Below are 16,446 nucleotides of genomic sequence, written 5' to 3' on the forward strand. Positions count from 1 at the left end.
ATCTGTCCGTGTTTGAGATGGTCCAAGTACGACGTTAGCCAGAGCTCTTCTGATATGGTCGGGGCTTTCTTCTGTTATTTACAGGTAAACTGACCATATATGTAACCCTGGTATCACAGTGGTTGAGATAAACAGTAAAAGTGGAGTGGAGTAAAGTTTCAGCCTGTATTAAGAGCTTGTAGAGACCGTTATGTTTAACTGCTCTAGCTGCAGTTATCAATATGGCGGGCGCCGATACTAACGTTCGCGCCGTTAAACGCTGTCCCGTTATTTTCTGCTCAAGCTGAAAAGTCAGTTAAATGCATAAACTCAGTTTTAATTTATAAAACACAATGAACATTGCTTTATTTGGTAAGAAAATGCGTTGAACGTGACTGAGTAATGGAAATGTTAAGCAGCAGTTGAACTATATGTTTTTGTGAAGTGAATGAAAGCTAAAGAAGAGCTAAATGCTAACATGTCGATACTAACGGCTATTGGCGCCAATGCTACCGGTAGTTAAGCTGTGTTATACAGAAACAGAACGGTAACTTTCCAACTAACCCAGTTACCTTATTTTGTATGCTTCTGTTTTACTGATTGAATATGGCGATTTACTGATAAAGCTGTTATTCATAGATTTTAGTTAAGTATTTCAGTTAATATAGATGTTTCATAGTGGTTTAAAAGTAAAAAGAAATGTACTAGCTCATAAGATTACCCACATTAATCTTTGAAGGATATTTACATAGAGTAGTTAAGTTTGTCCACTTGAGTGGTTACTTGCTTTATTTATAAAATAGATTTGTCTTGAGCTTATACTTTGAAAGAGCGGAGAAGTCTTTTACATGTGACTTTATGGTGCATTCCAGTTAATGTGGGACCAGCTGGATCTGAGTGCTACCAACTCAGTTTTTGGATCGCATTCAACTCAGGTGTGATGTCATTCCCAGCTCAGCTATCTGACTTCCAAGGTAAATGTACATCTACTTTTGCCATTGTTCTGTTATCATTGTTTTCATAATGGGTTATAGATTAAATAGGCTAAATTAAGAATTGTAAGCACGCAGAACTGTAAGATAGAGTGCTTCAGATCTGAACTGTATTTTATTCTGTGATCAACATATTTTTCAATGTGGGATGAGGCAGTTACACAGTGTTGTGGTTAACCTGGCTTTAGAAAGTGAGGCACAGGTAGCTTAAGATGGCTTTCACACCAGGGGCCCGGTCCTGGATCCGAGTGCACTTGAGCCCAAAGTCCGGTTCATTTCGGTAGTGTGAATGCAAATGAACTGCGCCCGGGCACCGGGCCTGGGCCCACTTGGGGAGGTGGTCTCGGGCGCTATTCAAGTGGACTCTGGCACGGTTTGGATGAGATGTGAATGTACCCGCGCTCGGATACGAGACAGAGGGTCGTATCAGCTTTATGACGTCATTGTAAAAACTAAACTTCTTTAATCAGCGCAGCAGTTTGTTCACATTTGTCCTCAATAAAGGGCGGAAATCATCAGAATCCAGTCAATAAACGGTCTGTTGTGACTCACCTTACAGATGAACACAGGCTGGAGTCATTAAGAGGAGGTGTAAAAGCAATAAAAGTCTCCTGTCACCTCAAAAACTGCTGTATCTTTGCAGCGCGAGCCCATTTAATCCTCTGAGCTGTAGTAGATGTACAGATAGGAAGAGAGAAGTTTCTGGCATGTTATTAATTTTAATGATCCATGGCTGCAGGATGGACTTTTTGCCGGGTCAAAACAAAAACAATCTTTTTCTTCTTTCTCCTCCTTTGCGGGGTTGTAAACCAGCTAGGTGCATACCACCACCTGCTGTTTCAGACTGAGTAAATACGCAAGTGCACCCTGGCATGGTTCGATATTGCTAGTGTGAAAGCAAGCCTGCGGGGGAAGGGGGAGGGGGAGGAATTGCGGCGTGGCGAATCAAATGGCCTAATGTGAAAGCACCCTAAGACACATAAGAAGATTAGGGCCACTGAAATTATTATTATTTTTTTGGAGATCCATTTTTTTTAACTATTTGGAGAAAAATATCAGAATTCTGGCTTTAAAATCAAGGGCTAAATCAGGGGTGTCAGTTAAACTTAATCACAGCAGGGGCTGGATTCTGGATTCAGGTCTACCCTGAGGGCCTAACAGGGTCACATTTCAACCATAAACTGTCAACCTCATTTCACCAGTAATACAAAGTGAAAAAAAACACAAAAAAAAACAACCTTAGCACTGAAGATAAACAATTTTTAAGAAGTTAAAAAGGTAAGTTTAAAGGCTTACAATCTAAGAAAAGTAAATTTATTAGTTTAAAAAGGTCAAAAGATGAAATTGAAACATGTTTTTTAAAGGCAAATATATTAGAAAGAAAGACAAAATCATAAAATTAAAAGATCAAAATATGGAATAAAATGTGTCAGCATGAAATTAAAAGTCAAAATATGATTCAAATTTTAAAATTGTGAGTCTAAAAAGTCAAACTATGGAATTATGAAGTAAAAGTTTGGAGTTGAAAAATATGAGGTAAAATACAAAATAATTAGTCAAAAGGTCAAAATAGGACTAAAAAATTAGGATTATGAATCTTAAAGCTCAAAATGTTCTATGAGAAGTCCAAATTATGAGTTGAAATGCTCAAAGTGTGAAATAAAATGTCAAAATCCTAATTTGAGTTCTAACTGTGAGATGCAAAATTGAAAATGTGAAATTAAAACACAAATTAATCTTATCTAGCTAAATATTTTTACTCCTTACTGTTTCACATTTTATGACTGAACAAGGATATCTTAAGGGGTTAGGATTAGATAAGTTTATACTTCTTCCTACTCCTTTTCGCTCATGTAATCTGAGATGCTTAAGAATTTGCAGATGCAAGTTACTGCCTTATTTTGTTTTCATTTTTTGATGTTCTTATTTGTATTTTTTTTTACAGTTTTTAAGTTGTCATTTACATGATCGAAATAAAGATATCAATCAATCAATCTTAAATCATCAAGGATATGTTTACATTTTATACTTGAGGAAATCTGCAGACCTCATACTGATGGGCCGGTTATAACAAAAATATGATACAGTCTTGCAGGCCGGATTTGGCCCCGGGCCTTGAGTTTGACACCCCTGCTCCAAATGATGACAATAACATTTTTTATCTACATAATTCAAATTTTAACGTGGGGTGAATGAAGTAAATCCTATTCTCTATATCTTCATCCTGTACATATTGTTGCTGTTAATTGATTTCACAAATCAAGTTAATCACATCACTACACTGTGATTAATCATGATTAATCACATTTAAAATACTACCATTTACTTGGATTTTAGTATGACATAAAAGAACTAAAAGTATGGTGTTTGAATAAAGAAATATTAAATCCCCTCATCTTCAACGATGTTGATGGTTTGCAGTTTTGGTGAGCCATAAAGTGATTGGATTAGTTAGCTTGTTGTTGTTCTGTTGACAAATCCCAGTCTGCAGCACTCTGCAGCTTGACACCCATAGCTTGATCCCGTGTTGAACTTGTATTTTATCCTGACATTATTTCCTTGAAGAACATAAACTTAGTTTGCCTTAAATGCCTTTTTCTTGAGTGAAATGTGCTGCTGTTGCTAATTAGTTAGTTAGTTAGTAACTACAGGCTAGCTAGCTAGTGGATGTTTGCTAGCATCTTGCATGCTTAGAATACAATCCGCTATGTCACCGCTATATAGTGTTCATTGAGAGTGAAGTGTCCATCATTCTACACTCAATTCTTGCACAGCTTTTAATGTGCCAATAGTATACTGTATTTAAGTATACTTCTTAGTGTGAATAATAGTGTTTAGCTAAGGATAAAAAATGCCTGTGTTGTAGACTTCGCTTCATATTCATTTAACCTAAAAATAGGATTTTTTTGTATTTGCACATTAACCCGCAGCTTCTGCTTCTGCCCTTCAGGTGATCAGGATCATTATGACAGGAGGATTCCTGAAGCAGACTGATGGTAAGTAGTGCTGCAAACTCTGTTTGCTACGGTTAAAATGAATACTAGCCAACTAGAGGTATAGCAGGGTGGGTCTTACTTTAGCCATCCTGGGAAAAAATACACAGCATACCACTCAAGGGTGAGTATCAGATGGGATATAGAAGTGAATATACTTAAAGGAGGCTAAAAAAGAAGTGAGTGTAATTTACCCTGAACTACAGTGTGTTACAGAAGAGGATGCAATTATTAGCCACCTCATGAAATTTTCAGATTTTCCCAAGTATTTGCCAAGCGCTGTTAAACAGAGAAAGGAATTTTTAACAGCACTTGGGAAATACTTTTCCAAGGATCATAGTTTTATTTTGGATGCTTACATTTTTAACTTTGAAACAAAATATTTACAAAAACCAAAAACTTCCATGGTTTAAACTATTACTCCCCTTTAGAACTGTTCATGTGAGCTCCAAACAAACCGGACTATCCAGGCAAACAGAGCAGAGTTCGTTTGAAGCTGACCAAACAGCTCTGGTGTGAATGTGCCTTTAGTGACTGGCCTGACCAAGGTCCCGGGTTGAATCCCATTGAAAATCTGTGGGATGAACTGAAGATGAAGGTCCACGCCAGAAGACCATCAAACCTGGAGGAACTTTAGAGATTGGCCTAAGAAGAATGAGCTGGGATTCCTCAGGAGATTAGTCTGTGACTTAAACTACAACAAACAACTGCAGGCTGTTATCCAGCAAAAAGGAGGCACAAAACTTTTAGCATCATGGGGGCTAATAATTTAGACTCTGTTTGTTTTTGTTTTTTATAAAAGACAAATTGTTTCTGTTTGAAAAGTAAAAATGTAAGCATCCAGAATAAAACTAGGGTGTGTGGAAAAGCTAGTGAAAAAATCTTGCTCTGTTTTATGCGCTTGGGAAATTCTTGGGAGAAACTGACATTTTTTCAGTAGGGGGCTTATAATTTTATCCCCATCTGTACATTACCAATGCCTACTGAACCACCAGACCCAGCATTCTGTCTGTTCAACATGGGCCTGCTGAAGCAAGGTTTCCTTCTTTGCTGTGATTTTGCTAAATGTTACTTAGTGCTGAGCTCATGGATGCTGAATCTTTATAACTAATTTAACAAAGAGTGCAGTCTAGACCGGCCCTCTTTCTAAAGTGTCCAGAATAACACTGGTTATAAATTTGTGCTATGCAAATAAATATTAATGGCTAGATTGATTCATAAGCCAATACCATCCCCTGTCATTTTTGACAAGAGGCCAAATAATGGTTAAAATCAAAACATTGAATGGGGAGGAAAGACAATATTTTTGTTGTAAAGATTTTGATCACATCAGAGGTATGTTGAATTTTTTTTATCCATTACTAAATGCAGTAAATTTAAACTTGTTTAAGGAGTTTCAGTAAGACAACTATTTATGTTCCCTCTAAGGCATAAATGTGTGTGACACTTAGAGAGGAGATCCTGTCTGGGAAAAGATTCAGCCATCAGCATCATCAGGTCAGAGTAAGTAGATGCTTGCTTCCCTCTGCTGGAGCTCTGTGGTGATGCACTCTGCTCCTCTTTTTTTTCTGTAGGCAAGAAGTGCAGTCTAGTTGATAAAATCCTCAGTCATAGTAAGTCTGAAGTGATTGATATCAGCACTTGGAAAAGTTTAAGAAAGTCTTAACATGTTTTAATGCTGTTTTATGAAATTTAATATGGGGTCATGTTACATTTTTGCTCATAAACTCAAACCAGCTTCATTTTTGGTGATGTAGCCTAAATCTAAGACTGGGAGTCAGACATTGAAAGACCTGATATAAATCTGCATTTGAACTAAATATAAATACAGAACTAAAAGAAAAAAGATTTATCATGGCTAAAAGAACCCCCTATCGCTGCATGACTTGAAATAAAACACAGCATTTGTACAACGTGTTTCATACATTTAAAAATTCTAAGTCCAAAAACATTTTGACCACGTAAAGTGTGAATAAAAATCAAGCACAGTGATTTGCAAATACTTTTCAGCTTCAACAGAATACAGCGCAACTTTCTGCAAACGTCTTGTGACTCAAGGATGAACCAGTTAGTTTTTAAAATGGAGATATTGCCACATATGCCAGATTTATTTATGATTTTGAATACTTTATGGAATAAAACAGGTAGCTTTTCACAGAAAAGTTCTTCAACACACTTTTCAAGATACAGTGAGTTTGATATTGTTTGATTTAATGTGATTGTTCATCAAAATGTTTTTTTATTTCATGCTAAATATTTGTCACAGTAGCCTATGATATGTTAGCCGATGGGAGATTAAAGAAAAGAGAGTCATCATAGCTTGATTCAGACAGGCGGTTAACTAAAGGATAAAGCTTTTTGTTTAACTGTGTATTATACAAAGCTTCTTCACCAGATGCCTCATTCACCAACTGAAGAAGGAAATTGCTTTTAAACCATCTTGCTCAGCTTTTTAGAATTAATTAATGATACATGCCTTCAGGGCTTGACATTGACACCCGCCAACTAGCCAAATGCGGGTGGATTTCGGCCGTGGTGGGAAGCAGCATGACTCTAACTAGCCACGATGGCAGGTTGAATTTACCAGTGTCACAACTTACGCTTTACTCTGACCGTGCTGGTCAGTTAGCCCTTATGATTTAGACTTGTTACAGAGAGGCTGTTCGGCACACAAAAGCTCAAATTTCCCTCCAAAATAACTGAAAAGTGGCTGGTCTCTTCATCCATTTGTGCGTATTTTACGCAGCACCAAGGGCTTTGATGCTGTATGACACACACAAACACGACACTCACAGAGTATGTGTATGTGGGCTGCGTCCATGAAAAATTAACAGATTTTTTTTTTTTGCCAGTACCAAACAACATATTTTTGCTGTTGCTATTGACTCTTGTTTTGAGCCTCTGTTAACCCCACTGGCATATCAGGTGCTTGGTTGGCACCTGATGGTCAGCACTTGTGAGCGTGGGTCCTGCTGCAGTGGTCAGTAGGTGTCTGCTCCAGGAATCAGCATACTACATTTGAATGATTTAGACGGGGCCTGTGCGATAAGGAAACTTCAAGCTGGTGTTCTGAAAAACCAAGCTGCAGCATTGTTTAGAGTTAGCTCTAGTGCCATCTCCAAACTGAAGGCCAAGTTCCATATAACAGGGGATGTTAGAGACAGGCCTCGAAGTGGGTGTCCCAAGAAGATGAAACCCCAGAAGACCTTTTCCTCACACTGTCAGCTCTAAGGAACTGTAGGCTGTCTTCTACAGAGGTCAAGGTTTAAGACAATCTGGCTGGCGGCTGTCGTCCAGACAGTCCTTCACCGTCAGGCCCATTTGCGCTGGTGTTGGTAACACATGTTCTGGAGCCTGAACATGTGGAGGAATGTTATATTTACTGATGGTTCCAGATTTTGTCACCTGCAGTTGGATCATAGGGTTTAAGTTTGGAGAAGACACAGAGAATGCTATGCTTATTGCTGCACCAACAGAGTTACATATTTGGTGGAGGCAGTGTGATGGTGTGAGGCTTGTGATCATTGGAGGAAATCTCAATGCAGAGAGATATGGAGATGGGATTCTACAACCAGAGGCAATCACATATATCCACAGTCTGGGACTGAACTCTATCCTCCAAGATGACAACACTCACCCCCACAGAGTGGGGTTTATCAGAGACTAACTCCAGGATTTGGGAGTGGAGATGATGGAATGGCCTGACCTTAACTCCACTGAACACTTGTGGGATCAGCGTAGGCATGTTGTTGGTGCCAGAGAGTTTGTATAGTAAAATAAATTGTTTAATTGCCAATACGTCTTTTTTCTTCAAATTTCAAACATTGTTAGTGAGAAAATATTGTGTTCTGTAATGGAATGATGTAACAAAGATATGTTTGGCTTAGTTGGCACCCTACCAGAAATAGTGGTCAAAGAATGTACTTTTATTGAACTGAAGTGGTCACATGGGGTGACTCCCTGGATCGGGCGTCAAGTGTATAAATAACTGTCAGTGTGTGCATTCATTGTCTTTTGGCCTGTGCATTTGTCAAATGACCGAAGCTTCAAAGTAAAACTCTGAGATAACCCAGTCTTCTTGTCTCTGTGAAGTTTCTGAATCTTCCTCTCGTGCCAATACATTTATTTCCACATAACAGTTATTTTTCTGATAACATGAAGTATTTTAATGTTGTTAATTAATATCAGTCATCACTGATGGACTGATTTGCAGTTGATGCAGTCTTCTCCAAAGTTGATCAACTTTCCCAGCACGCTCAGGATGAGAGAGTCAGCGTCATCATTGAGGTCGATTTCTTCGGAGTAGTTCTTCACGGGGAAGATGCAGTTCATTTTAATTCCTGTTTCTGCACTAATCATCTCCATCTGTTAAAAAAATATTACAAAATGAGCAAGAGTCAGGAAAATCTTTGTATCTAGAAACCTTTATGTTCACCTTCTGCTAACACATAAAGATGTTATTAACAGGTGAAAATCACAATGACCTTAAGAGACCAGATCCTCCTACACCAGCCAGGATGACTATGGCTAAGCAGGCAGAGTCTGTTATCTTTCAATTCTAAGTTTGAGGATTCAATCCCAAGCCTCTGCAGTCACAAGTCAGTGTGTCTTTCGGCAAGACCCTTATTTTCAGTTCACTCCCCGTGCTCTCTTAGTGGTGTAAACATGTATGGATGTGGATGAATGGGATTAGTAACTGATTGCCACTCTACATAGCAGCCTTCACCATCAGTGTAGTGAATGGGTGTGAATGGATAAGTGTGACCTGCACTCTTTAAAGTGTTTTAAATACTCAGATGACTTGAAAGGTGTCAGTTTACTATTTCCAAGTAACAGCTCACCAAGCCACCCAACCCCTGTCTGCTGCCTCTGGAGACCCTTGGGCTATCCAAACTCTAATGGCCTCCTTCTTCCAGCCTGACGGCTTCCTTCCTGCTCGTATCCACTAACAGATCCCACAACAGGCACCAGTGGTCTTCTGGCAACAACTCCTGGTATCCGCCTCCACAGTGGAGTCTTGGAGCCACTTGAAAACCATGTTTGTGTTGTTTGCAGGATTTATGGAAAATTAAGGATATGGACCAAACATTGCAACACCATCTGAGCAGTGCTCCTAAGAGTTCAAACCAGTTCAAGAGCATCAAAATACAACAGAGTACTTTCGACTATAGAGAACCTTATGAGTTACAAACAATCTGTGCAGAAATGAAATGGGAACTGAATGTCAGCTGGACAGAGGAGGAGGAGGTCTGTTTGAGACCATGCTCCATGATGAAATGTTAACATCCACCATGTGAGATCACATCAATCTATGCATATCTGTCATGTAGACCCTGACCTAGCAATCCATTTGGAGTTCTGGATAGCCTCAGGTTCTGACATAATGGCTTGTATACTTAAGGCTCCACATAGCAACAAATTTCAGCTGATAAAGCCAATAGAATGGTAAAGATGCATTTTTGTGGCCCCTGTGGCAGACAACCAGACCCCTGTGCCTTGGGATCGTGATCATGAAAATCTCAGACAGAAATGGTAACCAGGGACAACTCTCGTTAATGCCAAATCCCACTGGAAATGGATGCTGGGGATACATATAGATCCCTTGGATTGCATATTTATTTACTGGACTTTTGACAAAGGACTCCTATGATTCTTTGGGTGAAAATAATTTCTATCACTTTCGAAACATACCTTCCTCCTCAGTTCTTTGTCTTTGTAGACACACTTCAAATCTTTTTTGATTTCAGGACAGGCGTCATCAATCTTGGTTAGAATGACGACTTGAGGAATCTCTGACAGGAAAAGACAGAAAACTACTGAGTCACACTTCAAAAGTACAAGAACAGTAGAGTAGAACCAAGGCTGTCAAAGGATCAATTTTTCAAATCTGATTAATCACTGAAATACAAGACTTCCTCCTGAATAATCTTATTTATAATCATCGGCGGAGCTAGGGGGTGGCTGCATGGGCTTAAGCTCTTGATGTTTTCACAAAAGACCTGAACCTTTTTGGTTTTAGAGCAGCTTGCTCCTAAGTTATTGATTGTGCTATTGTTGCCAATATGCAACCTTTGGTAGATGTCGAGGCCGCGGAGTTGAAGGGAGAAACTTTCAGCAAAGAGGAGCGCTGATGGTCAGAACACAGGTAAAAGTTTCCAAAGTATGATTTGGCAAACATCCAACACATAGCACATTAATTCAGCCTGAGTCCCCTGCTCCTTATTGTCGTGCATCTGCTTGTTGCTGTCGTGTTGTCAGGGACTCTCCACTCTGATTAAAAGCTAAAACCACAGACACGTTCATCTGATGAATCAGTGGAATGACTGAGCTTTAGCTGAGAAAATAAACATGCATCCCCATGTTACAGACAACACTCCTTTCTGTGAGTTTTCCTCTGAGGTCTGACTGTGTTTGATAAACATCCTGTCAGCTGAATGTCTGCATGGTACTACTGCTGAATCTGGGTCAGTCTGTCACACATACACCGTGCAGAATCTCACTTGTTTTTGGGGGCAATAAAACAGAAAAAGAAAACTCATTTGTCATTTTGAACAAACTGTTGTGCATATGCTTTAACATTTGGGGTTGCCTCAACATCCACTTATTTAATCTTTCATTAAAATGCTTTAGCTCAAACACCATTTATAGGGCGATGTATACAAGTGAAGTGATTTACAGTTGTTCTGCATTGTTCTCGTGTAAGTGGACAATTACTACAGGACACAGGTGCAAATTATGTTTCTCTCTCCACACAGATGTCCGCTCTTTTCCTCTCTCTTCTCTCCCCTCCTAATATGAGAAATAATAACCAACTATTATGTTGGATCTGGGAATGTTAAGTAATGTTCAGTGTGCTTTTAAACAGATAAAGATTGGCATTAAATATTATTTCCAATGCAGAATTCCATCCTGCGGTAAGTTCACTTTATAGGAAGCTTATAAAAAGATACAGAATACCACAGTGCCTAAAATAACAAACGCACTGATTAGCTCCATCAATTTAACATACAAAGGAGTAAAAATGAAATTGAACGTTTTCCCCTCCTTGGATTTAATTACACCTAGCATGGCTGCTTCTGCAGCAGTGTATGGTTATTAATAATCTTCATTATTTTTAATCACTGATCTACACCAAGAAAGATTAAATACAGTATTTTTGAACTTACATTTTTGTGGATCACATTACAGCTAACAGCTTGGGTTCAGCTGTTTGACTTAAAGAAGACCATCCTGTGGTGCCATGCAGCGCCATACCAAATATTTAACACTTTCAAAGTGTAGTTACCCACACCGATGAAATCAGCAGGGGGTTATGTATCTTTCTTTCTTTGTATGTGTACAAGATAACTCGAGAACAGAAAGTCAGATCTTCACCAAACTTTCAGGGAATATTGGGAAGGTGACAGGGAAGAATTGATTAGATTTTGGTGATGATCCGCACACCCGTTTGGTTTTTCTCGGACTTCGAAATTTTGAACACCATAGTAATCAATGGGAGCAAAATATGCAAAGACAAAACATGCCTTAAAACATAAAAATCTGTTTTAATATTGTATTAATATGTTAAATGGGTTATCAATAAGAAATAATATATTCTTTTTGCAAAGAAGCTTTAAAAAAGTTATTAAAACAAAATTATGCATGTGTCACTCAAACTAAGGAATGACATTGTGGGACAACAGAAAGAAACTGTTATCCCTGATGACAAAACTGTTATCCTGAATGACAAAAAAAATAATTCTGCTTATTTAACAGGCAGTTACTTAGCCACCTACAAAAAACTACAACCTTGATCTTCAACATTTTTGTGTCATCTTTCACATGAAGTTTGCCCATTTGAAATAAAACAACAGTATTTATGTGTTTTTAGTGTTGTCTGGTATGACACACAATTTTCTGACACATTGTACCAGTCACCGAAAAGGTCAAATTATCAATATTTTAAAGCGGTTTACTGACATTTTTCACAGTCATAAGGTTCTTAAGAAACTCCTTTTTGATATAACTTCCTGTCACATGACTACAAGAATTCCGTACGATGGAAATTTTATCCTGAATGTTTGTTATCCTGAATAACACAGGCTAAAATCCCAAAGTTGGGACAAAAGTATTTCACACATTAAAATGAAATGGAGTATTCTCACAATATGTTTATACATACTTCTAAACAACCACACAATTATGCCCAATGGACAAATTTAAAGTTTTATTAAGATTTTAAATGTTTTTTGAGCAAGTTTGCACCTTGATTTTAGGTGCAGACAGTTACTCCGAATGACATTTTGACAGTTTTGAGCTCCGTAAATCCTCAAATTTCTATTACTCATAATATATTCTACTAGTACTCATGAAAGAGGGTGGAATCAAAATCATATTATGTACTTTTACACCAAAAGTATGTATTTCAATATTAAAAATATGCTTTGGACACCAAAATGAACACGTCACGTCATTGACCCAAAGACACTTTTAAAGTGTTTATCTCTACATGAGTTTAATTAACACTGTCATTTTGCTGTTTGTTTTACTTTGTTATAGGGGTGTGACATTACCTGAACAACCTGATTGGGAATCTATTCTCTTGTTCTTGCAGTGTTAATTTTGGCAGCTATTTTTAATTTTAGTCTTAGTTTTAGTCTTTAGTCATTTCTGTCCTTTTTAGTTGTAGTTTAGTTTAAGTCAACGAAAACTCAAAACATTTTAGTCTAGTTTTAGTCCATTAAAAGTCCTCACATTTAGTCTTTACTTTTAGTGCAAGCATTTATTCTCTTGCCTAAGGCCGGCCACACACTACAGGATTTTAAACCTGATTTTAGGCAAGATTTGACCCCCCCGACAATTGTGGGGACATATACCGACTGGAGCCTCGTCACAAATGATTATTGTCTGAGTAGTCTGCATGTGTGTGGTGTCAACACAATTAATTTACTGCTCTAAATTGAGTCGTAGCCTCCCAGACCCTGAATCGTAAATATCAAGCATCACCAGATGGCTCATACGTACTTTCACACAACTGTACCTTAATTTCAGTCAGGATTTCGTCCTGAGTGTTACCCATTGTTTTATGATTTTTGCTGCTCCTGTAACAAATGCCAGGACAGCCTGTTGTGGAGAGACAGCAAGGTGGTATCAACAGACATCCGTGTTTTTTTTTTCTGAAGTCACGTGATCGCGCACTGTTGTAGGCAGGTCAGCAGGTGTGCGATCTCCAGTGATCTAACAATCTGGCTGAGTCATCTAGTGTGTGCATTCACAGGATTAAAGATGAAAAATCTTTGGAAATTATCTTGAAGTCTGTGGTCTCCCACGGTTCTAAAAATCATTTCAGATTAGAAAATTGTCTAGTGTGTGGCTGGCCCTAAATCAGGTTCCCAAAGCATGCTACCGTGTTTTATGCACCCTGCCAAACCTGGGGTCCCTGCTTTCTACAGCTGAGGGACAAAAGAAATACAGATGCACTGTTTTTTGACAGATTTACCCACAGTGGAGAAATGTCACAGTTTATAATGCCCGACAAAAATTACACTACATTTTAGTCTAGTTTTAGTCATCTTGATGAAAACTAAACTTAGTTTTTGTCAATTTTAGTCATCACAGATCTACTTTTGTTTGTATTAGTCTAGTTTTTTTCATGGAAAAAAGGCTGCCAACAAACATTTTTAGTCATAGTTTTAGTTGACAAAATTAACACTGTTTTTGCCAATAAGGAAAGATCAGATTTTACTGTTCAGCTCCTCAGTATCTACTCAGAACTCAGTACTTTAAGTACACTTTAAATGAAATCCTTGTTACTTTTACTTGAGTAGTTTTATAGATCAGTAATTTTACTTTTACCTAGCTACATTTTAACCAGAGTAACTGTACTTTTACTTGATTATAATAGTCATGTACCTTTTCCTTCCTGCTTTAGACATCACTCAGACTGGCAGCCTCCTAGTTCTTCCCAGCAGTTACATTTTTGAGGGGGTGCTTGTCGTTACATAGGCCTCGTCATAGCTACACTGAACTGTGGTTTAAGCCTTGACACGGATCCATGAACAAAGCTTAAGGAATCTGCAGAAGTGCATGTACAAAATGACTTGCTGACATCCAGTAATCCACAGCTTATATTTACACTTTTTTGGAGTTCACTTTTAGTTGCATTCTGTTTTCTATGGAATTTTTACAGTCTTAGGTTTAGGATAATTTACTTCCTGCTTAGATAAAATCAGCTTTTATTTTCAAAGGAATAAGGAACTTCTGTTAAATTTAAGATTAGAATATTAGCTTAACCATGAAAAAAGAGGCAAAAATTGAACAGTAAATTAAATACTGAAGTGTTTGAAAAACTAAAGACAGCTTAGTGGACAAGTCATTAGTCTTCTGTGCTTTAGGTTATCAAACTGAAGTGAGACATTCAAAGGAGCAGTGGTGGACTTTTTTCTACATCACTGTTAGGACAGGAAGTCATTTTGGTGAGTAGCCTCCAGCTGCTGCCCCATTATCCTTGACTATGGTGTGAATTACAATTGAAGTAAAATACTTTAAACTCATTACATTGCTATCCTTACCCAGCTCAGTCGCTGCTACTCTGATGTTATGGATCATCTGCAGAGTATCTCGTGGCATCACAGATATATCAAAAGGATCAAACACACAAACCAGCACGTGCACTTTGTCGTTGTCAGTTGGATTTTGGTTGTATAATGGATCATCAGCTGCTATTTCAGTTTCAGGCTTGAACTGGAAAACACATTTGTAATTCAGTTAAAGCAGAAATGTATTACAACTAACAGATGTTAATGTTAATCATTACAACAAGACACTTTGTTTGAGGGATAGAAAACAGAGAAGGTTCCAGATACTCTACCCTGTAACCATCCTTCACATGTCCCTTCAAAGCCAGTTTGACATCATTCTCAAGGATGCCACCGTTGTAGCTCAGGCCCATCGTGTCATTGAGAACAAACGGGTAAAATGAGCCGTCTTGTTTTTGGAGCCTGTAGGTTTTGTACTGTTAAGGGCAAAGGGAGAACAGTGCTATTTAGTGGTGTAAAGGTAAACTGATTTTAACTGGAAAAATGGGACACAAAAAAAAGAGCCTGACAAAACACAACAGGATAGAGAAAATACTACGCAGTCAAGGGGATACGAAAAGAGAGCTCATTTCCTACAAGAGAAAGGAAGAGAGTGAGAATGAGGTAGTTTTCACTACATATCATATTAATGTCTTAATACACTTTGTCCACTATTTTCGTATCCCTAACCCCCCAAAAACACATCACACCCTTGAACCTTGTACAATGAGTCTGTGTGTTTTATTTGTATTCATTTCTTTTTTCTTTTGCCAAATTTATACAATGTGGCAAATTGTTTTGTATTCTGTCACTCCTTTAAAATCCTTCTGGATCAATCCAACCTGACAGAGAGCTTCATAAAGCACATGCTGAGCCAAAATGGAGAGACGGAGAGCAACTTTTCAATTCTGTCTCTGTTACGTGGCTGTGAGTACAAACTCACACTCTGGCTACATCTGTTATAATCTTAAAACAAAAAAAAAGGAAATTTGTATTTGGTACGTTATTTCTTTGTTGTAACAATGCTTCCTGGCTATACATTTTATACCATTGGAAAGCCTGTTTATTAACCTTTTAAATGATGCCACATTTGTAAGGAATATGCATTTGTGGGATGAGCAGCAGAGCTGAGTATATGGGTTGTGCCCATGAAAAATGTACCAGATCTTCTCTGCCAATGCCAAACAGCTGATTCTGCCATTGACTCTTGTGTGGTGTTTGGTGGATTGGATGACTGAAGCTTGAAGAAACAAGACATACTGACAATTTAACAATTAATTTATTTACCAAACAGGAGCCTCAGTAGCGTGTAGAAGAACCATACACAGCCACAATGGCCTGACACCTCCTAATGCTGGTCACCAGCCTGGTCACACACTGCTGTGGGATGGCATCCCATTCAGTGTTGCGGTGAAGCGTGTGTGCTTTGCTTTTAAGCTTTTCAAAGTAAAAAAAAAAAAAAAACATCTGATTTGGGGGGTTTTCAGTTGGCAACAAGAATGAAATTTCCATGTTGTGACCAGTGGGGTCAATCTGTTTATCATGATCCAAGATATTTCTTTTTAAATTCATCAGTATTCAGAGATAACGTACTTTTACCAACGTTAAAGAATTAATTTTTTGAGAAAACATTAGGGGCTTAGACCCCACAAGCCCCCCCATGGCTCCATGTCTGACTGATGAACTCATCCACCACACAAAATTTACTCCCCATATCAGCACAGTGTCAGAAACGTAGGGTTATAAACACATTAGAAAATAATTATTACAGACGTATTCCAAGAGCACCTGCAGCAGTTTTTAACGAGAATTATTCTGTTAGCTCTACTAAAAGAACCAAGTTAGAGGGCTGCATTAGGATCAGGTCTGAATTTAATTTTTGCTTGCACTAAAACTGTTTAAGTTAATAAACAGGGCACAGTGTAA

General features: G+C 38.1%; 1 protein-coding gene and 1 long non-coding RNA gene across 2 annotated transcripts in view; one reads left to right on the forward strand and one right to left on the reverse strand.

The window, feature by feature from the left end:
* LOC121521376 overlaps positions 1-16,446 on the forward strand; it is a 27,960-nt gene continuing 11,514 nt past the window's right edge. Inside the window, exons 1-4 of the long non-coding RNA XR_005992848.1 lie at positions 1-84; positions 852-953; positions 3,922-3,967; positions 5,393-5,467. This is a non-coding gene — a long non-coding RNA (uncharacterized LOC121521376). The remainder of the gene's footprint in view (positions 85-851; positions 954-3,921; positions 3,968-5,392; positions 5,468-16,446) is intronic.
* Positions 5,670-16,446, reverse strand: part of LOC121521372 (interferon-induced protein 44-like) — a 13,966-nt gene continuing 3,189 nt past the window's right edge. Inside the window, exons 5-8 of the mRNA XM_041805324.1 lie at positions 14,814-14,957; positions 14,515-14,686; positions 9,656-9,756; positions 5,670-8,329 (exon numbers count right to left, since the gene is read on the reverse strand). Coding sequence (XP_041661258.1) covers positions 8,156-8,329; positions 9,656-9,756; positions 14,515-14,686; positions 14,814-14,957 — 591 coding nt within the window. The 3' untranslated portion in view covers positions 5,670-8,155. The remainder of the gene's footprint in view (positions 8,330-9,655; positions 9,757-14,514; positions 14,687-14,813; positions 14,958-16,446) is intronic.

This window comes from Cheilinus undulatus, linkage group 14 (genome assembly GCF_018320785.1).
Source record: "Cheilinus undulatus linkage group 14, ASM1832078v1, whole genome shotgun sequence".
Taxonomy (NCBI): Eukaryota; Metazoa; Chordata; class Actinopteri; order Labriformes; family Labridae; genus Cheilinus; species Cheilinus undulatus.